General features: G+C 46.2%; 1 protein-coding gene across 2 annotated transcripts in view; it reads right to left on the bottom strand.

Annotated features, from left to right (window-relative positions):
• The window catches only part of TMEM135 (transmembrane protein 135), a 593,255-nt gene that overhangs the window by 207,742 nt on the left and 358,993 nt on the right, over positions 1-26,520 (bottom strand). For both annotated transcript variants that reach the window (XM_063951381.1, XM_063951382.1), the window contains one exon: positions 23,557-23,622. In XM_063951381.1, the coding sequence (XP_063807451.1) occupies positions 23,557-23,622 (66 nt within the window). The remainder of the gene's footprint in view (positions 1-23,556; positions 23,623-26,520) is intronic.

Here is a 26,520-nt window from a genome sequence, read left to right as displayed (position 1 = left end):
TGAAAATCTGTCTATTTACTCAAGCTTAATTCTGGTTTCCTTCCGCATGGTCATTACCCCAGGGGGCCTGTAAACCACCCCCCAAGACATTATGTTACTATTGGGGCTTTGTGCAGGACGTATGGGAGACCTATGACACAGTTTTCCCAGGGCGATCCACGATATTGTGGTTTCCTGGTTATTTCAACAGCAAATCAGCAGGACAAGTGTAAACAGATTGCTATAACTGATTTATCTTATTTGGGCCGTAAAAAAAAAATACTGTATTGAATGGATTTTATTGCCTCATCACACTTCAGGTCAAATGGATGTGCTGGTTTTACATTTCAAATTATAGGAGATTTAGTTGTGGGAATCAGCATCAAAAGCTATACCAGAGAGAATATGTACAACAGCCTCTATAGGAGGAGGAATGTCTACAGCAGCCTCTATAGGAGGAGGAACATCCACAACCAGCCTCTATAGGAGGAAGAACGTCCAAAACAGCCTCTATAGGAGGAGGAATGTCCACAGCAGCCTCTACAGAAGGAGGAACGTCCACAACCAGCCTCTATAGGAGGAGGAATGTCCACAACAGCCTCTATAGGAGGAGGAATGTCCACAACTAGCCTCTATAGGAGGAGGGATGTTCACAACAGCCTCTATAGGAGGAGGAATGTTCACAGCAGCCTCTACAGGAGGAGGAACGTCCACAACCAGCCTCTATAGGAGAAATGTTCACAGCAGCATCTATAGGGGGAGGAATGTCCACAACCAGCCCCTATAGGAGGAAGAACGTCCACAACAGTCTCTATAGGAGGAGGAATATTCACAACAGCCTCTATAGGAGCAGGACTGTATACAGCAGCCTCTATAGGAGGAGAAACGTCCACAACCAGCCTCTATAGGAGGAGGAATGTCCACCGCAGCCTCTATAGGAGGAGGAATGTTCACAACCAGCCTCTATGGGAGGAGGAATGTCCACAGCATCCTCTATAGGAGGACGAATGTTCACAACCAGCCTCTATGGGAGGAGGAATGTCCACAGCAGCCTCTATAGGAGGAGGAATGTCTACAACAGCCTCTATAGGAGGAGGAATGTCCACAGCAGCCTCTATAGGAAGAAGAACATCCACAACCAGCCACTATAGGAGGAACAACATCCACAACAGCCTCTATAGGAGGAGGAATATTCACAACAGCCTCTATAGGAGCAGGAATGTATACAGCAGCCTCTATAGGAGGAGAAACGTCCACAACCAGCCTCTATAGGAGGAGGAATGTCCACCGCAGCCTCTATAGGAGGAGGAATGTTCACAACCAGCCTCTATGGGAGGAGGAATGTCCACAGCATCCTCTATAGGAGGACGAATGTTCACAACCAGCCTCTATGGGAGGAGGAATGTCCACAGCAGCCTCTATAGGAGGAGGAATGTCCACAGCAGCCTCTATAGGAAGAGGAACATCCACAACCAGCCACTATAGGAGGAACAACATCCACAACAGCCTCTATAGGAGGAGGAATGTCCACAGCAGCCTCCACAGTAGGAGGAACGTCCACAACCAGCCTCTATAGGAGGAGGAATGTCCACAACTAGCCTCTATAGGAGGAGGAATGTTCACAACAGCCTCTATAGGAGGAGGAATTTTCACAGCAGCCTCTACAGTAGGAGGAACGTCCACAACCAGCCTCTATAGGAGGAGGAATGTCCACAACTAGCCTCTATAGGAGGAGGAATGTTCACAACAGCCTCTATAGGAGGAGGAATGTTCACAGCAGCCTCTAAAGGAGGAGGAACATCCACAACCAGCCACTATAGGAGGAACAACATCCACAACAGCCTCTATAGGAGGAGGAATGTCCACAGCAGCCTCTATAGGAGGAGGAACGTCCACAACCAGCCACTATAGGAGGAACAACATCCACAACAGCCACTATAGGAGGAGGAATGTCCACAACAGCCTCTGTATGAGGAGGAATGTCCACAACAGCCTCTATAGGAGCAATGTCCACACCAGCTTCTATAGGAGAAATGTCCACACCAGCCTCTATAGGAGGGGGAATGTCCACACCAGCCTCTATAGGAGGAGGAATGTCTACAACAGCCTCTATAGGAGGAGGAATGTCCACACCAGCCTCTATAGGAGGATGAATGTCTACAACAGCCTCTATAGGAGGAGGATGTCCACAGCAGCCTCTATAGGAGGAGGAACATCCACAACCAGCCACTATAGGATGAACAACATCCACAACAGCCTCTATAGGAGGAGGAATGTCCACAGCAGCCTCTACAGTAGGAGGAACGTCCACAACCAGCCTCTATAGGAGGAGGAATGTCCACAACTAGCCTCTATAGGAGGAGGAATGTTCACAACAGCCTCTATAGGAGGAGGAATGTTCACAGCAGCCTCTATAGGAGGAGGAACATCGACAACCAGCCACTACAGGAGGAACAACATCCACAACAGCCTCTATAGGAGGAGGAATGTCCACAGCAGCCTCTATAGGAGGAGGAACGTCCACAACCAGCCACTATAGGAGGAATAACGTCCACAACCAGCCACTATAGGAGGAATAACATCCACAACAGCCACTATAGGAGGAGGAATGTCCACAACAGCCTCTGTATAAGGAGGAATGTCCACAACAGCCTCTATAGGAGAAATGTCCACACCAGCTTCTATAGGAAAAATGTCCACACCAGCCTCTATAGGAGGAGGAATGTCTACAACAGCCTCTATAGGAGGAGGAATGTCCACAACAGCCTCTATAGGAGGAGGAATGTTTACAACAGCCTCTATAGGAGGAGGATGTCCACAGCAGCCTCTATAGGAGGAGGAACATCCACAACCAGCCACTATAGGAGGAACAACATCCACAACAGCCTCTATAGGAGGATGAATGTCCACAGCAGCCTCTACAGTAGGAGGAACGTCCACAGCAGCCTCTACAGTAGGAGGAACGTCCACAACCAGCCTCTATAGGAGGAGGAATGTCCACAACTAGCCTCTATAGGAGGAGGAATGTTCACAACAGCCTCTATAGGAGGAGGAATGTTCACAGCAGCCTCTATAGGAGGAGGAACATCCACAACCAGCCACTACAGGAGGAACAACATCCACAACAGCCTCTATAGGAGGAGGAATGTCCACAGCAGCCTCTATAGGAGGAGGAATGTCCTCAACAGCCTCTATAGGAGGAGGAATGTCCACAGCAGCCTCTGAAGTAGAAATGTCCACAACAGCCTCTATAGGAGGAGGAATGTCCACACCAGCCTCTATAGGAGGAGGAATGTCCACAACAGCCTCTATAGGATGAGGAATGTCCAAAACGGCCTCTATAGTATGAGGAATGTCCACAACGGCCTCTATAGGATGAGGAATGTCCACAACAGCCTCTATAAAGAGGGACAATGTCCAAAACAGCCTCTACAGAAAGAGGAATGTCCAAAACAGCCTCTGTCCTAGTACTTTACTGACCCCACAACTCACAAGGTTACACAATTTATAACCCTACCAACCTGCTACATAGTAGGATTTACTGTCAATGGGTATCCGAATAATAGGTTAACAATTAAAAAATTGACAAGCAATAGGTGGACATGGTCAAATGGTCGACACGACAATGGTTGACAAAGCATATGGTCGACATAAGTTTTTTTGGAATTTTTTCCCATTTTTAAGAGCTTTTCATCCACGTGAAATATAACGAAGAACGGTAACCTATGCTGAGCGAAGCAAGGCACCTTGCCCGTAGCATGGTGAGTGAAGCGGTGCACTAATTGGGGGTCCACGTGCTTGAATGGAAATTTTGATACAAAAAAAACATCACAAACTCATGTCGACCTTTTCATACGTCAATCATTTCCATGTTTCCACGTTGACCCGTCGACCTCTTGTGACCCTTTGATCCATAACCCTGTCAATGAAAGCCGATTTGTGTTTCCAGCAACAAAATAATACTGACAAAAATGTATTCTCTAGGGAAGGACATTTGGTAAAAGTCGTGCCAACTGCTTATTATAACAGGTCTTCACTGAGATCTTAATACATTAAGTCACTTACTATACAGAAATCCAGACTCTCCTGTCACTGATGACTAGATGCTAAAGGAACAGTGGCCTGTTGAAAAAAATGCCATGGACTCACCTATAAATAAATGTGGCATGGATGGACTGAAGTATATAGCCTACACAGTTTCGATTCCGGAACACAGAAGTTTTGAGGTTTGTCTTTTCCATACTAACACAACTTACAGGACAAAATAAAACTATGGGTCCTTACTCAGATCAAAAAAGTTAGCAATTGGGTAAAACTAGAGATGAGCGGGTTTGGTTTTACTCGGATTTACCCGACTCTCCTTACTGGCTATCGGACGTCACGTGTTTTGGATAGCCAATAAGAAAAATCCAGAAAATAAGAAATGGCGATAATTCTGGCGTAAAGAACCGAGTAAATCCGAACCCGCTCATTTCCAGGTAAAACCATGCTGCACTGCAGGTGGGGCAGATGTAACATGTGCAGAGAGAGTTAGATTTGGGTGGGGTGTGTTCAAACTGAAACCTAAATTGCAGTGTAAAAATAAAGCAGCCAGTATTTACCCTGCACAGCCACAATATAACCCACCCAAATCTAACTCTCTCTGCACGTTACATCTGCCCCACCTGCAGTGCAATATGGTTATGCCCAATTGCTTACTTTTTTGGTTTGCTAACAAACCTGAATAACGCCATAGTAGTTTATTCCTTTGCTGTATCACAGTAAAAAAAAATATAAAAAAATAAATAAGAATTTACTCACCAGTAATTCTATTTCTCGTAGTCCGTAGTGGATGCTGGGGACTCCGTAAGGACCTTGGGGAATAGACGGGCTCCGCAGGAGACTGGGCACTCTAAAGAAAGATTCAGTACTATCTGGTGTGCACTGGCTCCTCCCTCTATGCCCCTCCTCCAGACCTCAGTTAAGGAAACTGTGCCCGGAAGAGCTGACACTACAAGGAAAGGATTTTGGAATCCAGGGTAAGACTCATACCAGCCACACCAATCACACTGTACAACTTGTGATAAACTTACCCAGTTAACAGTAGGAACAACAACTGAGCATCACTCAACCGATGCTACATAACCATAACCCTTTGTTAATTAATAACTATATACACGTATTGCAGAAAGTCCACACTTGGGACGGGCGCCCAGCATCCACTACGGACTACGAGAAATAGAATTACCGGTGAGTAAATTCTTATTTTCTCTAACGTCCTAGTGGATGCTGGGGACTCCGTAAGGACCATGGGGATTATACCAAAGCTCCCAAACGGGCGGGAGAGTGCGGATGACTCTGCAGCACCGAATGGGCAAACACCAGGTCCTCCTCAGCCAGGGTATCAAACTTGTAGAATTTTGCAAATGTGTTTGAACCCGACCAAGTAGCAGCTCGGCAAAGCTGTAATGCCGAGACCCCTCGGGCAGCCGCCCAAGAAGAGCCCACCTTCCTTGTGGAATGGGCTTTCACTGATTTTGGATGCGGCAATCCAGCCGCAGAATGAGCCTGCTGAATCGTGTTACAGATACAGCGAGCAATGGTTTGCTTTGAAGCAGGAGCACCCAGCTTGTTGGATACATACAGGATAAACAGCGAGTCAGTTTTCCTGACTCCAGCCGTCCTGGCAACATAAATCTTCAAAGCCCTGACTACATCAAGCAACTTGGAATCCTCCAAGTCACGAGTAGCCGCAGGCACCACAATGGGTTGGTTCAAATGAAAATATGACACCACCTTTGGCAGAAACTGCGGACGAGTCCGCAATTCTGCCCTATCCATATGGAAAACCAGATAGGGGCTTTTACATGACAAAGCCGCCAATTCTGACACACGCCTAGCTGAGACTAAGGCCAACAGCATGACCACTTTCCACGTGAGATACTTTAGCTCCGCTGTCTTAAGTGGCTCAAACCAGTGGGATTTCAGGAAACCCAAGACCACGTTAAGATTCCAAGGTGCCACTGGTGGCACAAAAGGAGGCTGAATATGCAGCACTCCCTTAACAAACGTCTGAACCCCAGGCAGTGAAGCCAGTTCTTTTTGAAAGAAAATGGATAGGGCCGAAATCTGGACCTTTATGGACCCTAATTTTAGGCCCATAGTCACACCTGACTGTAGGAAGTGCAGGAATCGACCCAGCTGGAATTCCTCTGTAGGGGCCTTCCTGGCCTCACACCAAGCAACATATTTTCGCCATATACAGTGATAATGTTTTGCTGTCACGTCCTTCCTAGCCTTTATCAGCGTAGGAATAACTGCATCCAGAATGCCCTTTTCTGCTAGGATCCGGCGTTCAACCGCCATGCCGTCAAACGCAGCCGCGGTAAGTCTTGGAACAGACAGGGCCCCTGTTGCAACAGGTCCTGTCTGAGAGGCAGACGCCATGGGTCCTCTGTGAGCATTTCTTACGATTCTCAGTACCCTGGGTATGAGAGGAAGAGGAGGAAACACATAGACCGACTGGAATACCCACGGTGTCACCAGTGCATCCACAGCTATCGCCTGAGGGTCCCTTGACCTGGCGCAATACCTCTTTAATTTTTTGTTGAGGCGGGACGCCATCATGTCCACCTGTGGCAGTTCCCATCGATTTACAATCTGCGTGAAGACTTCTTGATGAAGTCCCCACTCTCCCGAGTGGAGGTCGTGTCTGCTGAGGAAGTCTGCTTCCCAGTTGTCCACTCCCGGAATGAACACTGCTGACAGTGCTTGCACGTGATTCTCCGCCCAACGAAGAATCCTGGTGGCTTCCGCCATTGCCACCCTGCTTCTTGTGCCGCCCTGGCGGTTTACATGAGCGACTGCCGTGATGTTGTCTGACTGAATCAGCACTGGTTGGTCTCGAAGCAGAGGCTCCGCTTGACTCAGGGCGTTGTATATGGCCCGTAGCTCCAGGATATTTATGTGCAGACAAGTCTCCCGACTTGACCACAGCCCTTGGAAGTTTCTTCCTTGAGTGACTGCCCCCCACCCTCGGAGGCTTGCATCCGTGGTCACCAGGACCCAGTCCTGTATGCCGAATCTGCGGCCCTCGAGGAGGTGAGCACCTTGTAGCCACCACAGAAGAGACACCCTGGCCCTGGGGGACAGGGTGATCATCCGATGCATCTGAAGATGCGATCCGGACCACTTGTCCAGCAGATCCCACTGAAAGATCCTCGCATGGAACCTGCCGAAGGGAATGGTTTCGTATGACGCCACCATCTTTCCCAGGACTCGTGTGCAGTGATGCACCGACACCTGTTTTGGCTTTAGGAGGTCTCTGACTAGAGTCACGAGCTCCTGAGCCTTCTCCTCCGGGAGAAACACCTTCTTCTGGTCTGTGTCCAGAATCATGCCCAGGAAGGGCAGACGCGTCGCAGGAATCAGCTGCGACTTTGGAATGTTTAGAATCCAGCCGTGCTGACGCAACACTTCCTGAGAGTGTGCTAACGCTGATCAGCAACTGCTCCCTGGACCTCGCCTTTATGAGGAGATCGTCCAAGTATGGGATAATTGTAACCCCTTGCTTCCGAAGGAGCACCATCATTTCCGCCATCACCTTGGTAAAAACTCTCGGTGCCGTGGACAGGCCAAACGGCAACGTCTGGAATTGGTAATGACAGTCCCGTACCACAAACCTGAGGTACTCCTGATGAGGCGGATAAATGGGGACATGCAAGTAAGCATCCTTGATGTCCAGGGACACCATAAAATCCCCCTCTTCCAGGCTTGCAATGACCGCTCTGAGCGATTCCATTTTGAACTTGAATTTCTTCAGATAAATGTTCAGGGATTTTAAATTTAAAATGGGTCTGACCGAACCGTCCGGTTTCGGTACCACAAACATAGTGGAATAGTAGCCCCTTCCCCGTTGAAGGGGGGGAATCTCTACCACCACCTGCTGGAGAAAAAGTTTGTGAATTGCCGCCAACACTATCTCCCTTTCCATGGGGGAAGTTGGTAAAACCGATTTTAGGTAACGGTGAGGGGGCGTCACCTCGAATTCCAGCTTGTATCCCTGAGACACAATTTGTATAGCCCAAGGATCCACCTGTGAGCGAACCCACTGGTAGCTGAAATGTCGGAGACACGCCCCCACGGCTCCGCCTGTGGAGCCCCAGCGTCATGCGGTGGATTTAGTGGAAGCCGAGGAAGACTTTTGTTCCTGGGAACTAGCTGCATGGTGCAGCTTTTTTCCTCTACCCCTGCCTCTGGCAAGAAAGGACGCACCTCTGACGACCTTGCTCTTCTGAGAACGAAAGTACTGCATTTGGTAATACGGTGCTTTCTTAGGCTGTGGAGGGACATAAGGCAAGAAATTTGACTTCCCAGCCGTAGCTGTGGAAAATAGGTCCGAGAGACCGTCCCCAAACAATTCCTCACCCTTATAAGGTAAAACCTCCATGTGTTTTTTAGAGTCGGTATCCCCTGTCCATTGCCGAGTCCATAAGACCCTTCTGGCAGAAATGGACATTGCGTTTACTCTAGAGCCCAGCAGGCAAATGTCCCTCTGGGCATCCCGCATATATAGGACCGCGTCCTTGATATGTGTCAGGGTCAGTAGAACAGTGTCCCTGTCCAGGGTATCTATCTCCTCAGACAGAGTATCCATCCATGCAGCTACCGCACTACACATCCAGGCCGAAGCAATTGCTGGCCTCAGCAGTGTGCCAGAATGTGTATAAACAGACTTCAGGATAGCTTCCTGCTTTCTATCCGCAGGATCCTTTAGGGCGGCCGTATCCTGAGACGGCAGGGCCACCTTCTTAGACAAGCGTGTCAACGCCTTGTCTACCCTAGGGGAGGATTCCCAGCGTAACCTGTCCGTTGGCGGGAAAGGATACGCCATAAGTAATCTCTTGGAAATTATCACCTTCCTGTCAGGGGAATCCCACGCTTTTTCACATAATTCATTTAATTCATGTGAAGGGGGAAAAGTCACTTCATGCTTTTTCTCCCCATACATATAAATCCTCTTGTCAGGGACAGGATTTTCCTCAGAAATGTGTAGTACATCCTTCATTGCTACAATCATGTAGCGGATGGCTTTAGTCATTTTAGGCTGTAACTTTGCCTCACCGTCATCGACACTGGAGTCAGATTCCGTGTCGACATCTGTGTCAACTATCTGGGATAGTGTGCGCTTTTGAGACCCTGACGGCTTCTGCGCTGTAGGATCAGGCATGGGTTGAGACCCTGACTGTCCCAAGGTTACAGTTTTATCCAATCTGTTATGCAAGGAGTTTACATTATCATTTAACACCTTCCACATATCCATCCAATCAGGTGTCGGCATCGTCGGCGGCGACACCACACTCAGCTGCACTTGTTCTGCCTCTACGTATCCTTCCTCATCAAACATGTCGACACAGGCGTACCGACACACAGCACACACACAGGGAATGCTCTGACTGAGGACAGGATCCCACAAAGGCTTTTGGGGAGACAGAGAGAGAGTATGCCAGCACACACCCCAGCGCTATATAACCCAGGGATTACACTGTACCTTAGTGTTTACCCCGTAGCTGCTGTTAAATATATATCTGCGCCTAAATTTATGTGCCCCCCATCTCTTTTTTACCCTCTATTGCACCTGTATACTGCAGGGGAGAGCCTGGGGAGCGTCCTTCCAGCAGAGCTGTGAAGAGAAAATGGCGCTGGTGTGCTGAGGAAGAAGGCCCCGCCCCCTCAGCGGCAGGCTTCTGTCCCGCTTTAATGTGTAAAAAATGGCGGGGGCTCAGGCATATATACAGTCCCAGACTGTATATATGTCTATTTTTGCCAAAAAGGTAATTAATTACTGCCCAGGGCGCCCCCCCCCTGCGCCCTGCACCCTACAGTGACCGGAGTGTGCGGTGTGCTGTGGGAGCAATGGCGCACAGCTGCAGTGCTGTGCGCTACCTTAAGTGAAGACAGGAGTCTTCAGCCGTCGATTTTGATGTCTTCATGCTTCTGCTGCTTCTGTACTTCTGGCTCCGCGAGGGGGACGGCGGCGCGGCTCCGGGAACGGACGATCAAGGTTAGGTACCTGTGTTCGATCCCTCTGGAGCTAATGGTGTCCAGTAGCCTAAGAAGCGCTACCTAGCTGCCGTGAGTAGGTTTGCTTCTCTCCCCTCAGTCCCTCGTAGCAGAGTCTGTTGCCAGCAGAAGCTCTCTCAAAATAAAAAACCTGACAAAATACTTTCTTTTCTAGCAAGCTCAGGAGAGCCCACTAGGAGCACCCAGCTCTGGCCGGGCACAGATTCTAACTGAGGTCTGGAGGAGGGGCATAGAGGGAGGAGCCAGTGCACACCAGATAGTACTGAATCTTTCTTTAGAGTGCCCAGTCTCCTGCGGAGCCCATCTATTCCCCATGGTCCTTACGGAGTCCCCAGCATCCACTAGGACGTTAGAGAAAAAGAGGAACAATCTGTAGTCATGCGTGTCCCTTTTTAAGCCATGAGACAATAATATTCCCATAAACCCACTTGATAATATGACTACATTTCAGTACAATGATAAAATCAAGAGAAATTTGTAACCTTTCCATAATAACACCATGCACGGAACAACTCGGGTCATCAGGTTTTCTCAACATCAAAATATGCAAGATCTAAGTGCAGCCAATGTGTCTCCTATAACATCTCATCATGGCACAGCCCTCGCATGCGGAGATACAAAGCCAGGAGACGCACGGGTAAGTGTGCTGGAATTCCCAGTCTGTACTCTTGTAAAATGTAAGATTATCTAGAATTCATTTTTGCATTCAGCCCAACAGTTCCTGGTTTAGGCTGACCTAGGAGTCAGTTCTGTGGGGTATGGGTCGTTGGATAGACACAACTTAGGTTGACAGTCATTAGGTCAACCATAGATGGTCGACAAGGTCATTAGGTCAAAATGTCGACATGTTTTTTTTGTTTTTTTTTTTTACTGTTTTTGGCGTAGTTTTCTCCGTAAAGTGACGGGGAACCCCAATTAGTGCACCGTGTCCCCTTGCATGGCTCACTTCGCTCGCCATGCTTCGGGCAGGTTACCGTTCCAATCGTAGTCTACGTGGATCGTTAAGTATGAAAAAAGTGAAAAACTCATGTCGACATTTTGACCTAATGACACGTCGACCTAATGGTCATGTCGACCTAATGCATGTCGACCTTCAGTGGACGACCTAATGACTGTCGACCTAACGGCCGTATCCCGTTCTGTGGGTGCATGACAACTCCCAATACTTGTGGTGCCGTATACTGTTCATGTAGGTCGATTCAATTCTCCGACAGTTGAATAGCGCCAGGAATTAGCTCCCATCGCTATTCAATTCAGCACAAGTTAAGTCGGCGAATGCCCGTTCTCCTGTACTTAACAGGTTGATTTGTCGGGAGAACGGGTATTTTCCGACTTAACTCCCCATCCGCGATGCCGATTCCCAGCAGAATCAGCCTCGCGCAGGCCGCGGCAGCACTTTTCTCGGATATCCTCTCGCATCCCCCTGGGGTGAGAGAAGAATTCCCGACAATTGAGTGTCACTTGGTGCTGTACTGAATAGCACCGGGAGCTAATTCCCGGCGCTATTCCGGGAGCTAATTCCCGGCGCTATTCAACTGTCTGAGAATTGAAACGACCCCATGGTTAGGGGTAGCGCATTTTTCCGTCACATGGGGCAGTAAAGAGAGCACCCACGATCATTATTAAAGGTTGGCTCCTATCTAGGCTGAGAAGTTTTATTTTCAGCGCAATCCTGAACGAGGTCTTGGTGGAGACAAACGTGATGGCTGGGAAAACGGCTAATGAGAACACTGGGAATTTAAGAGGGAATAATAACTTGGACATAGCTGTCCCCCTCTATCTGCCTATACGTGGGAAAGGAATCTATTTCCAGTAACTATGTAGCTGGAGAAATAAGCGAATGTCTGAGAAAGGTGCAGACAGGGAATAGGGGAATGTTATATCACATATGCCAAAGCAGCTGATAATTGCAAGAAGGGAGGTAAATACTTTTACTTTCCAAAATGCGCCAAAGACACAATAAATAATCTCGTTGACATGTAAAAACTGCCATATCAACAAAGGGTTTCCTAGCAATGAAAACAAATACAGAATTATGGTCCACAATCCAACACATTACTCCTAGCTGCGGACAGATGCTAATTTATGTTCCTAGATCAGACATAGGTTACCCGGTCCTATCAGGCAGCACACACCGCCACCTACACATCAGTGGTCTTAATATCTAACCTACAATACCGTGAACTGCAGCTGACCCTGCTATGGTAGCAGTACCAGCTGCCATGAGAACAAAATCAGATTTATATAAAAGACGGCAATTTAATCTTTGTGACTCTGGGTGGCACCGTTCCAGAGAACTAGGCGCTGCAGCTTAATAAGCAAAGTTCACTGCCACTTTTGGCACATTAAGTGGACATATCGCTGCCGGATCAAACAGAACGGCTGTATAAAGAATCTCAGTTGTGAAATTATGAAATTGAAGAAAATGACATTTGGGGCATCATTAAAAAGAGGCATTGTGCAGTCAAATCCCTGTTAAATTTGTTTTGCAATTAAGATTTATAATGTGAATAATCATCTGCTGAACTGAATGACAGCCGGAACAATTATCCCGCTCTTGTTGCAATCCTAGAATTGCTAACTCTATGGCAGATTCTGCATGATATCATTCTGATTGAGAGGGTTTTGCAAAGTGTTTTGGAGAACAATATAAACCAGTTTTACATTCTTGAAAACTATGTGATATTAAAGTTACTTTAGGAACAAACTCATGACAATCTGTAAAACGTTAAGTCAGACGAAGAAATAATATATATCCGCACGCATGTACCTGCGACTTGTAAGCCTATGCGGATTATTCATAATAAGACGGCATCCTGGAGGGAGTAAACGTGTGTTTTTCTAGAGCTGGCCAAGGCTAAGTAACCTTTCACTAGAGAGGTTCCCCTTCCACAAATAACATTGTGGTCTTAGGCCTCCGTGCTTTACGGAACTTTTCTGGTTATTCTCACAGAAAACACATATACTCACTGGGAAAAGCTAAATACAGACATCAGATCCCAAGAGGGTGGAAGGCAGCAGTGCTGGCTGTAGCATCTGCACTATAATGTATAATAAAACTTACATAAATACTCTACCACTAGAGAAAGAAAAAGAGCTTGGGGCAACTGGAACTTAAATACCCCCCTACTTGATGTGTAAGTCTCTTTTGGATCCAAATACGGTCAGGATTCTGACAGTCGGGATCCCACCAGTCTGAATACTGCCATTAGGATCCCACCAGTCAGAATGTCGCCGGTAAGAATGGGGGGTTAGGGCTAGAATTAGGCTGCAGGTGGGAGGATTTATGGCTAGGCTGTGGAAGGGGTGGGATAGGGTATAAATACTCACCGGGATCCATCGGGATTTGTCGGGAAGATGGTGCCAGCATCCTAACAGTTGGGATACGGAATGCCGGGATTTTGTACACAACCCGCAGTGCATGCGATTGTTAAATGGTGTTGGCCCAAGTAAGGCAGTATCGGTGCCAGACTGGTTCTATTAACCGAGCTCCAGCTAAAGAGAGAACTTTGAGCTCCTGGATCCATCCAGTGGATCTCCAGAGCTGCTTCTAAGAGAATCCATATTGTTTGTGATGCGACCCAACTAGTGCTATTTATTAATTTCATTTACATTTTTAGGTATGTTGTCAATTTAAAAATAATAATAATAATAATAATAATAACAACATCATATAGATCTACAATGGAACTGTTCCACTAATATTTGTTGCATATAAATGTAGGTTTCATTTTAGCTTTGCTATCAAAAGTTTAAACTAGCAGGAAAAGTGGCAGCTACAGAACACACTCTATAGATCCAAACTCGGAAGCCCCGTACTCTATTCTAATTTCATCTACACCCCATCTCCAGTATTCCCACTCTACTCTGAAGCATAATTAAAATAAAGATGGCAATGGTAGACATGCATTAGGTCGATGGGGTCAAAAGGTGGACACAGAATAGGTAGACGGTAGGAAAGGCTGACAGGGTCAAAAGGTCGACATAGAAGACGGTAGGAAAGTTTGACAGGGTCAAAAGGTCAACATGGAAATGGTCTACACAAAAAAGGTAAACACAATTATTATTTTTTTGGGTGTTATGTCACTTTTATGGCACAATCAAGCCCCATTTGCGTACTGTATCCCCTCACATGGCGAGCGGCTTCGGTCGAGGATCCTCGCTCCGCTACCGCTGCGTTCGGCACAGGTTACTATTCCCAATCATAGTCCGCGTGGATGGTAAAGTATGGAAAAAAAGGAAAAAAATAAGAATTTACTTACCGATAATTCTATTTCTCATAGTCCGTAGTGGATGCTGGGGACTCCGAAAGGACCATGGGGAATAGCGGCTCCGCAGGAGACTGGGCACAAAAGTAAAAGCTTTAGGACTACCTGGTGTGCACTGGCTCCTCCCCGTATGACCCTCCTCCAAGCCTCAGTTAGGATACTGTGCCCGGACGAGCGTACACAATAAGGAAGGATTTTGAATCCCGGGTAAGACTCATACCAGCCACACCAATCACACCGTACAACTTGTGATCTGAACCCAGTTAACAGCATGATAACAGAGGAGCCTCTGAAAAGATGGCTCACAACAATAATAACCCGATTTTTGTAACAATAACTATGTACAAGTATTGCAGACAATCCGCACTTGGGATGGGCGCCCAGCATCCACTACGGACTATGAGAAATAGAATTATCGGTAAGTAAATTCTTATTTTCTCTGACGTCCTAGTGGATGCTGGGGACTCCGAAAGGACCATGGGGATTATACCAAAGCTCCCAAACTGGCGGGAGAGTGCGGATGACTCTGCAGCACCGAATGAGAGAACTCCAGGTCCTCCTCAGCCAGGGTATTAAATTTGTAGAATTTAGCAAACGTGTTTGCCCCTGACCAAGTAGCTGCTCGGCAAAGTTGTAAAGCCGAGACCCCTCGGGCAGCCGCCCAAGATGAGCCCACTTTTCGTGTGGAATGGGCTTTTACAGATTTTGGCTGTGGCAGGCCTGCCACAGAATGTGCAAGCTGAATTGTACTACAAATCCAACGAGCAATAGTCTGCTTAGAAGCAGGAGCACCCAGCTTGTTGGGTGCATACAGGATAAACAGCGAGTCAGATTTTCTGACTCCAGCCGTCCTGGAAACATATATTTTCAGGGCCCTGACTACGTCCAGCAACTTGGAATCCTCCAAGTCCCTAGTAGCCGCAGGTACCACAATAGGCTGGTTTAAGTGAAACGCTGAAACCACCTTAGGGAGAAATTGGGGACGAGTCCTCAATTCTGCCCTGTCCGTATGAAAAATTAGGTAAGGGCTTTTATAGGATAAAGCCGCCAATTCTGAGACACGCCTGGCTGAAGCCAGGGCTAACAGCATTACCACTTTCCATGTGAGATATTTTAAGTCCACAGTGGTGAGTGGTTCAAACCAATGTGATTTTAGGAACCCCAAAACTACATTGAGATCCCAAGGTGCCACTGGAGGCACAAAAGGAGGCTGTATATGCAGTACCCCCTTGACAAACGTCTGAACTTCAGGAACTGAAGCTAGTTCTTTTTGGAAGAATATCGACAGGGCCGAAATTTGAACCTTAATGGACCCTAATTTCAGGCCCATAGACAGTCCTGTTTGCAGGAAATGCAGGAAACGACCCAGTTGAAATTCCTCTGTAGGGGCCTTCCTGGCCTCACACCACGCAACATATTTACGCCAAATACGGTGATAATGTTGCACAGTTACATCCTTCCTGGCTTTGATCAGGGTAGGGATGACTTCATCCGGAATGCCTTTTTCCTTCAGGATCCGGCGTTCAACCGCCATGCCGTCAAACGCAGCCGCGGTAAGTCTTGGAACAGACAGGGTCCCTGCTGGAGCAGGTCCTTTCTTAGAGGTAGAGGCCACGGGTCTTCCGTGAGCATCTCTTGAAGTTCCGGGTACCAAGTCCTTCTTGGCCAATCCGGAGCCATGAGTATAGTCCTTACTCCTCTCCTTCTTATGATTCTCAGTACCTTGGGTATGAGAGGCAGAGGAGGGAACACATACACTGACTGGTACACCCACGGTGTTACCAGAGCGTCCACAGCTATTGCCTGAGGGTCCCTTGACCTGGCGCAATATCTGTCAGGAGGGAGACGTTGGTAAAGCAGACTTCAGGAACCGGCGAGGGGGAAGACGTCTCGAATTCCAATTTGTACCCCTGAGATATTACCTGCAGGATCCAGGGGTCCACTTGCGAGTGAGCCCACTGCGCGCTGAAATCCTTGAGACGGGCCCCCACCGTGCCTGAGTCCGCTTGTAAGGCCCCAGCGTCATGCTGAGGACTTGGCAGAAGCGGGGGAGGGCTTCTGTTCCTGGGAAGAGGCTGCCTGCTGCAGTCTTTTTCCCCTTCCTCTGCCCCGGGGCAGATATGAGTGGCCTTTTGCCCGCTTGCCCTTATGGGGACGAAAGGACTGAGCCTGAAAAGACGGTGTCTTTTTCTGCTGAGAGGTGACCTGGGGTAAAAAGGTGGATTTCCCAGCCGTTGCCGTGGCCACCAGGTCCCATAGACCGACCCCAAATAACTCCTCCCCTTTATACGGCAATACTTCCATATGCCGTTTGGAATCCGCATCACTGACCACTGTCGCGTCCATAACCCTCTTCTGGCAGAAATGGACAGCGCACTTACTCTTGATGCCAGAGTGCAAATATCCCTCTGTGCATCTCGCATATATAGAAATGCATCCTTTAAATGCTCTATATACTGTCCCTGTCCAGGGTATCAATATTTTCAGTCAGGGAATCCGACCAAGCCACCCCAGCACTGCACATCCAGGCTGAGGCGATTGCTGGTCGCAGTATAATACCAGTATGTGTGTATATACTTTTTAGGATATTTTCCAGCTTCCTATCAGCTGGTTCCTTGAGGGCGGCCGTATCAGGAGACGGTAACGCCACTTGTTTTGATAAGCGTGTGAGCGCCTTATCTACCCTAGGGGGTGTTTCCCAACGCGCCCTAACCTCTGGCGGGAAAGGGTATAATGCCAATAATTTTTTAGAAATTAGCAGTTTTTTATCGGGGGAAACCCACGCTTCATCACACACCTCATTTAATTCATCTGATTCAGGAAAAACTACGGGTAGTTTTTTCACACCCCACATAATACCCTTTTTTGTGGTACTTGTAGTATCAGAAATGTTCAAAACCTCCTTCATTGCCGTGATCATGTAACGTGTGGCCCTACTGGAAAATACGTTTGTTTCCTCACCGTCGACACTGGAGTCAGTGTCCGTGTCTGGGTCTGTGTCGACCATCTGAGGTAACGGGCGCTTTAGAGCCCCTGACGGTGTTTGAGACGCCTGTACAGGTAATAAATGATTTGCCGGCTGTCTCATGTCGTCAACAGTCTTTTGTAAAGTGCTGACACTATCACGTAATTCCTTCCATAAGACCATCCAGTCAGGTGTCGACTCCCTAGGGGGTGACATCACTATTACAGGCAATTGCTCCGCCTCCATACCATTTTCCTCCTCATACATGTCGACACAACGTACCGACACACAGCACACACACAGGGAATGCTCTGATAGAGGACAGGACCCCACTAGCCCTTTGGGGAGACAGAGGGAGAGTTTGCAAGCACACACCAGAGCGCTATATATATACAGGGATAACCTTATATAAGTGTTTTTCCCTTATATAGCTGCTGTATAGATTTATCTGCCAAATTAGTGCCCCCCCTCTCTTGTTTTACCCTGTTTCTGTAGTGCAGGACTGCAGGGGAGAGTCAGGGAGCTTCCCTCCAACGGAGCTGTGAGGAAAAATGGCGCCAGTGTGCTGAGGAGATAGGCTCCGCCCCCTTCTCGGCGGCCTTTCTCCCGCTTTTTTAAGGAAAAATTGGCAGGGGTTAAATGCATCCATATAGCCCAGGAGCTATATGTGATGTATTTTTTGCCATATAAGGTGTTTTTATTGCGTCTCAGGGCGCCCCCCCCCCAGCGCCCTGCACCCTCAGTGACCGGAGTGTGAAGTGTGCTGAGAGCAATGGCGCACAGCTGCGGTGCTGTGCGCTACCTTATTGAAGACAGGACGTCTTCTGCCGCCGATTTTCCGGACCTCTTCAGTCTTCTGGCTCTGTAAGGGGGCCGGCGGCGCGGCTCTGGGACCCATCCATGGCTGGGCCTGTGATCGTCCCTCTGGAGCTAATGTCCAGTAGCCTAAGAAGCCCAATCCACTCTGCACGCAGGTGAGTTCGCTTCTTCTCCCCTTAGTCCCTCGGTGCAGTGAACCTGTTGCCAGCAGGATTCAATGAAAATAAAAAACCTATACTTAAACTTTTTTACTAAGCAGCTCAGGAGAGCCACCTAGTGAGCACCCTTCTCGTTCGGGCACAAAAATCTAACTGAGGCTTGGAGGAGGGTCATAGGGGGAGGAGCCAGTGCACACCAGGTAGTCCTAAAGCTTTTACTTTTGTGCCCAGTCTCCTGCGGAGCCGCTATTCCCCATGGTCCTTTCGGAGTCCCCAGCATCCACTAGGACGTCAGAGAAATAAATACAAAAACTTGTCCACCATATGTGTGTCGACCATTGTCATGTCAAACTTTTGACCCTGTCAACCTGTTGAACTGTCTACCTATTGAACCTGTCTACCTAATGCATGTCTACCATTAGTAGTAGACCTATTGAATGTAGATTTTAGTGTATAATCCGGATACCGTTTTAAGTGTTCCTCTTTGACCATTAAAAATGTTGGCATAAATTATGATATTATGTGTAACACGCTAGTGACTATTACCTATGTATATACTAATGCGAATAATATCTAAAACATGTTTTTATTATTAGAATGACATTCCATCCCTTTTACAACCATGTTATTGCCACAGAAGCAGATAAACAGGTCCCTCTATCCCGCTGAGGAGTGCAGTCATTCAATAAGGTAGGTCCATGACAATCCTTTCTTTTGAGTGGCTGATACAATCAAAAAGCCAATCCATACTTAGCCCCATATCTCTGCCATAATAAAACTGCAAGACCGATCTGATGAATGGCAGACATCGATGATTTGCGATGCATCAGGGAAATGGGTAGCCTCCACCTATTAAGTAAAATTCACATCCCTCAACCACGGCGTCAGCAGAACCAGGAATTGTCCGGATGCAGGCTAGGAATAGTATATGTATGGGCCCCTTTACACCCTCTGCATTCTGGTATTGAACAAATAAAGAATAATTATTATTTATATTGAATGGACATTCTCATATGCAAAGCTCATTCATTCAGTAAGGAATGTATCCACCTATCTAACTGCAGTTGAAACTTACAGTGCCTAAGAGGGGAGTTCAATTAGCCGCTGTAAATTACCGCGGCTAATTGATCCCCTGAGGCTATCCAATTAGCCACGAAAGCCTGCACTATCTGGGAATTTTTTTCACCTGCCCGGAGACAGGTGAAAACACCCCCTGCTAAATTACCCTTTTTAGCGAATGGCGGCTACAAAAACACTTATCCTGGATCTTATGTGCGTTTGCATCTTTTTTTTTTTTTTATTATTTACCAATGTAACACTTCTTAAAACTCTAATTATTACCCCTCATATATGTAACACTGTCAACACACAGCTGCTGCTTCTTACTAATGTAACACATTTTACCACTTAAACATTTCACTAGTGTGATGCCTTGGGGAGGTTGACTTGTCCTGGCCTGGGGGGGTCCCGTGCCCTGGACTTGAACCTTAGTGTTAGGGACACATCAGATGAGGTCACCAGGTCATGGCTGTTGAGCCCATATTTTTACATTGTGCTAGGCACCTCAAATTTACTCTACTGTATGTTATATTGAGTTTCTTAGAATTATTCTGATTTTCAGTATTTAGTACTTAGAGTGTGCACCTGCATTTTCTCTTTTTTCTCTGCGCGAAACACCTGAAGGTTTGGAGACTAGAGCAAAGTCTTGTTATGTGTGGGAGGCAATTCCACGGAGAAAGTGCAGCCTAAAAACCCATAATATAATTATTAGAAGGCAACAGCTACAGGGTAGGATCAGCACCTGGTGATGATGATGATGACTTGGCACAAATTAGGTGCACATGCTGCCGATGAGGTGGTGTATGGTCTACAGATGTATACTGCTCTGCTGAAATACGCTATTTTTGTGCACTTATTTTACTTTGCCATTTTGCCACCTAGTCTGCATCAGCTCCTTAGCAATGAGATGTCCTCTAACTCAGTCATGTAAGAAAACTGACCGGAGAGAATTTACCGTCCTTATAACCTGTTCCTAGATTTAACATTTAGGATCTGCTCATGAGGAGCAGTAAATCCCCAGGGTCTTTAAAATTCCTGAAATGTCAGATGCCGTTATTAAAGACTATCATTTCAACGTCTGATACAATAATTAGGTCTCCCAACAGAAAACACAGCTCAAGTGGCACTGTACTTGTAACACTAAACACTGTCTCTTTCATGTGAATCCTGCAGCGACCATCAAACAATCCCGTCTTCATGATGCTCCGCATAATCCTCTCTTTGTGGTTAAAGAGGAAACCGTACTGGAGGCCTTGCCAACCTGGCTGATATAATTGATTCTTGGCACCGTGCTTTATGTACTCCGATGTCAGAATCTCAGCCACAATAGTGATTACAATATGTGTAAACAGCGAGATAAGATCACATCACCAGTGGGAAGCAGCTTATTGGTTTCCATTAATATTATGCACACTGAATTTAGGATCAAAGGCAGAACGTCTTTAAAGAAAAAAAGAGAGAGAGACAGCAACGCTGTAATACAAAGGCACTGACTGGGGGCAGATTTCACTGTATTAGCAAGAAAGCTGCTTTGAACAGTTGTCTTATTGTCAGCAGTAATCAATGAGCAGGTGTCAAAATTATTCTTGATGGTCGCCTTTCCAAAAAAGTACATCTAAAGTACCTGACATTGGTCCCCAGAACGCATGGCGCCCTTCTTGGCACTGTAGCGTTCTTACTTGGAACTTTGCACAACTGTAATGGTAACTGTTGTCCAGTGACTTCCTTTCCTGTCACTATGTGTAAGCGGCACTACTACAGTGGGAATTGTGTATAAGGGGCACTACTGTGTGGCATAACATGTATAGAGGGTACCATTGTCTAGTGCAATGTGCATAAAGGGCACTAATGAGTGATGTAACCTAAGTACGAGGCGTTACTATGCGGTGTAATGTGAATACGATTGTGCTACTGTGTTGCGCAATTTGAATTGAGGGTACTATTGTGTGACCACGCTGCTTCTTTGTGAGATCAATGTTCTTTTACAAAGTATGGGAAATAGGGCACTAATTTATTGTTTGCATGGGGGTGCCAAAAACACTAGCACTGGCCCTGGCTCCGCTTAATGTGGGGGGTGGGGGTGGCTGGGTAAATGAGTTCCACCACCTCTCCAGGACCACTTTAAGCCATGGCGAATGGTTAAGCACCACACCTCATTAATGCTTGCTACTGCATTTCTCATGTTTAAGGTATCTGTTCTCAACCATCCTTGAGTGTATTAATAAAAAGTTTTAGCTGTGAGGATGCAATTGTCTGTTGATATTCTGAAGCTGAGCTATTGCCAACTAGACCCACTCTTGCTTTCTCCAACTCCTAACCTTGTTTAGTGGCCTCCACTATTTAGCTCTCCAGCTCTAACCTCTGTTACGAACCAGGAACATTCTGCTCTGTTCACTTCTGACCTCTGTTACTGACCTTGAGTTCCCTACCTTTTTCAATATCTAGATTAGTAGACTAGACTACTGACCTTGATTGACCTACCTCTTCCAGTCTCTGGCCTTGACTTGTGACCTTGATTAACCTATTTTCTCTAGTTCCTGGCCTCGACCAACCAGTGACCTTGATTGTCCTACCTCTTTTAGTACCCGGCCTTGACTAGAGACCTTAATTGTTCTACATCCTCAAGTTCTCATCCTTGACTAGTGACCATGATTTTTCTACCTTCTTCAGTTCCTGACCCCGACTAGTGACTTTGTTTATCCTTCCTTTTCCAGGAACCTGCCTCAACTAGTGACCTTATCCTACCTCTTTCATTTCCGGGCAAATACTATCACCAACCTACTCCAGTTTCTAGCCTCGATAAGTGACCTTGATTGTCTAACCTCTTACAGTTTCTGTCCCCTAGAGAGTGACAATTGATTGTCCTATCTCTTTAAATTCCTGGCCCTGGCTAGTGCCCTTTACCATACTACCTCCTTCCAGTTCCTGGACCCAGGGAGTCTTTAAGACAGTATAAATCTACTTCCTGAATATACAGACAGTACACAGTTTCTGGGTACAGTACTTCAGAACTTACCTTTGTCTGGTAGAGGCTATTCCTCTCTGTGCCAGGAGCATTATATAAATGATTAAATAGTCTCTTTTTTATTATCTAAGTATATCACAGTTATCAGTGAGAATATGGATCTGATGCAGTTGTTATATGTGAAATCGGCAAAGCCAGATCTATGGCAGCCCCAATATCTGTGCTACCGTTGCCACTAACCATGTCTGTACAGTCTGTACATGGTATTTTTGGGTTCCAGTCAATTGATAGACAGTGTCTAGTTAGATAGTCAATAGGTCGATACCATATAGTCGACATGCAATAGTTCAAGAGGTCAACATGTAAAAGATCGACTGTGTCTATGTGACAATGTTGGACACCAGGTTTTCTTTTAAAAAAAAATTCAACATTTGCTCCATTTACCTTCCAAGTGGACTATGATTGAGAATAGTAATTCTTGCCCGAAGAGTGGCGAGCAAAGCACAGACTGTGAAATGAACAAATTTTGGTGAAAAAAAAAAAAATCTTGTGTCAAGCTTTTTTGTGTCAACCAATTTCATGCAGACCTTTTAACCCTATCGACTTTAGACACAGTGACCTTTTCTACCGTCGATCTAATGACGGTCTATTTTATGTAGATCTATTATTCAACAACCGGTATTTTAAATATGACAGTGGTGTGACACAAGTTCACTAAACCATTTTAAAGGGCTGACTCCTCTGCTGACAGGTTTCCTGCCGGCGGTGTAGCATAGGAGTGATATGCATAGCTGCAGGAATGAGCATTAATTCTGTCCGATATTCATAATCAATGTCAGAAGTGCGCAAGTCATGGGTCAGGACCAAGACGGGGATCCTAAAAATGTTTTATCAGGGTCAAGTGACTTATGAGATACGCCATAAATTCTATTGTAAGCCACCTCTTTAGGGTACGAGAAATCTGTTGCACTAATAATTCGGGTACCAACACTATGGTGCACCAGTGACGTGCGGTGGGGTGATTACATTGTTGCATCATCTTACTTTGCACCACAGGCTAGTTGTGCAAATACTGGGGATGGTCATCAAAATAAATCATACAAGCCTCATCACCTGAGCTACAAGGGCATACACTGTTAAATATAATCCACATATGTCAAAGATACATATTAATTTGTGAATTATAAACCAGACAAAAATAATACAATAGTAATAAAATATAAAAAATATGGTAATAATTTAAATAAATGGTAAATTCGATATCGTCTGTATAATGCTTACCTCTCCATGTCTAATGGGCTTTAAATAACCTCTAGTCACTCCCATGCGGAATAATGTCTCCGAAGCCTGCATTAAAAACAAACACAATTATAAATATACCAGGGAAATTATTTCGTGAGCAAAGGATGCAACAACATTGATAATGTGCCATTGGGTTTGTATAATTTATAACTGTGACTTCTGTCACCGTAAAAGTTACTGACGCCTTATATATAAAGGGTGATGATGCGAACATCGAGGTAATTTATTGCATGCTTTAGTCCCAGGGCTCAAATACAAATTTCCCCAAAAATTATTATATTTGTATTAATTATTGCAAAAGACAGCAAAGTTAAAAAGGCTGCTGTGATTAAAGAATAAAAATAGAAACTTTTCAGGATATTGCCAACCTGGGAAAATTTAATGGTGACTCAATTAAAGTAAATTGAATTTAATTAAATTAAAGTTTCGGAAAAAAAAAAAAAGAATAATAATAATTGAACTGAAAAAAGAAGAAAGGAAAACAAAAAAAGCAGCTAGTCAAAGCAGTATCTGACCAGATGATAATCAATGATAATAAGTTAGCTACATAGCAAAACAATTAAATATTTCTAATTAAGTTCTCAAAATCTTAAGGGCCCTTCACAATTGCGATCCGCCGCCAAGCTGCCCGATGCCGGATACGGCTGACGGGCGACCCGGCGGCGGGGTAAACAGTGACGGGGGGAGGTCACCCGGCTCCATAGCAGTGCAGGCCAATATGGACGATCTCGTCCATATTGGCCTGCATGCACAAGTGATGGGGCACCAGAGATGGGCGAGCGCGGGGCCGCGCATCGTTCATCGTTGCTGCCTCCACACTGAAAGATATGAACGGTATCTCGCTCATTAATGAACGAGATCGTTCATATCTGTCAGTTTTATCGCCCAGTGTGTAGGGCGCATTAGTACTGTTAATTTGTTTTTGGACTTTAAAGATCAATTTTATATTTTCTTTCTGAAAAAAAAAGCATCTTAAAAAATAAAAAATTAAGAAAAGTTTATTAACCAGAAAAATAGTAAATATGTGACTAAAATTTCATGACAGATTCCCATTTACATAACGTCCGTCAATTAATCACACATTCAATTAAGTAAAGATATAGTGTTTTTTGAGAAGTTTATTTTGTAATATATTTTCGGTAGAACACAGACATAAGTCATTCTGCAGAGAAGACCTTACTTTCCTATATGTGTGCGCGGAGTGGGAGCTTCAATATTTGTTGCTTGTCCAAAATAGAATAAAAGGTGAAGTAATAGGTTGCAATGAATGGAACACTGAAAAAAATAAGATTTTACTTACCGATAAATCTATTTCTCGTAGTCCGTAGTGGATGCTGGGACTCCGTCAGGACCATGGGGATTAGCGGCTCCGCAGGAGACAGGGCACAAAAATAAAAGCTTTAGGACTAGGTGGTGTGCACTGGCTCCTCCCCCTATGACCCTCCTCCAAGCCTCAGTTAGGATACTGTGCCCGGACGAGCGTACATAATAAGGAAGGATTTTGAATCCCGGGTAAGACTCATACCAGCCACACCAATCACACCGTATAACCTGTGATCTGAACCCAGTTAACAGTATGACAAACGTAGGAGCCTCTGAACAGACGGCTCACAACAATAAAAAACCCGATTTTTTTGTAACAATAACTATGTACAAGTATTGCAGACAATCCGTACTTGGGATGGGCGCCCAGCATCCACTACGGACTACGAGAAATAGATTTATCGGTAAGTAAAATCTTATTTTCTCTGACGTCCTAGTGGATGCTGGGACTCCGTCAGGACCATGGGGATTATACCAAAGCTCCCAAACGGGCGGGAGAGTGCGGATGACTCTGCAGCACCGAATGAGAGAACTCCAGGTCCTCTTTAGCCAGGGTATCAAATTTGTAGAATTTTACAAACGTGTTCTCCCCCGACCACGTAGCTGCTCGGCAGAGTTGTAATGCCGAGACCCCTCGGGCAGCCGCCCAAGATGAGCCCACCTTCCTTGTGGAATGGGCCTTGATAGATTTAGGCTGTGGCAGGCCTGCCACAGAATGTGCAAGTTGAATTGTGCTACAAATCCAACGAGCAATCGTCTGCTTAGAAGCAGGAGCACCCAGCTTGTTGGGTGCATACAGTATAAACAGCGAGTCAGATTTTCTGACTCCAGCCGTCCTTCAAATATATATTTTCAATGCCCTGACAACGTCCAGCAACTTGGAATCCTCCAAATCGCTAGTAGCCGCAGGCACCACAATAGGCTGGTTCAGGTGAAACGCTGAAACCACCTTAGGCAGAAACTGAGGACGCGTCCGCAGTTCTGCCCTGTCCGAATGGAAAATCAGATATGGGCTTTTATACGATAAAGCCGCCAATTCTGACACTCTCCTGGCTGAAGCCAGGGCCAGTAGCATGGTTACTTTCCATGTAAGATATTTCAAATCCACCGATTTGAGTGGCTCAAACCAATGGGATTTGAGAAAATCCAAAACTACATTAAGATCCCACGGAGCCACTGGGGGCACAACCGGGGGCTGTATATGTAGTACTCCTTTTACAAAAGTCTGGACTTCAGGAACTGAAGCCAATTCTTTCTGGAAGAAAATCGACAGGGCCGAAATTTGAACCTTAATGGACCCTAATTTGAGGCCCATAGACAATCCTGTTTGCAGGAAATGTAGGAATCGATCCAGTTGAAATTCCTCCGTCGGGGCCTTCCTGGCCTCACACCACGCAACATATTTTCTCCAAATGCGGTGATAATGTTGTGCAGTCACCTCCTTCCTGGCTTTTACCAGGGTAGGGATGACCTCTTCCGGAATGCCTTTTTCCCTTAGAATTCGGCGTTCAACCGCCATGCCGTCAAACGCAGCCGCGGTAAGTCTTGGAATAGACACGGTCCCTGCTGGAGCAGGTCCCGTCTTAGAGGTAGAGGCCACGGATCTTCCGTGAGCATCTC

Source organism: Pseudophryne corroboree, chromosome 2 (assembly GCF_028390025.1).
Source record: "Pseudophryne corroboree isolate aPseCor3 chromosome 2, aPseCor3.hap2, whole genome shotgun sequence".
NCBI classification, from domain to species: Eukaryota; Metazoa; Chordata; class Amphibia; order Anura; family Myobatrachidae; genus Pseudophryne; species Pseudophryne corroboree.
The sequence above is the reverse complement of the archived record's forward strand: the minus strand, read 5'-3'. Positions and strand labels throughout refer to the sequence as shown.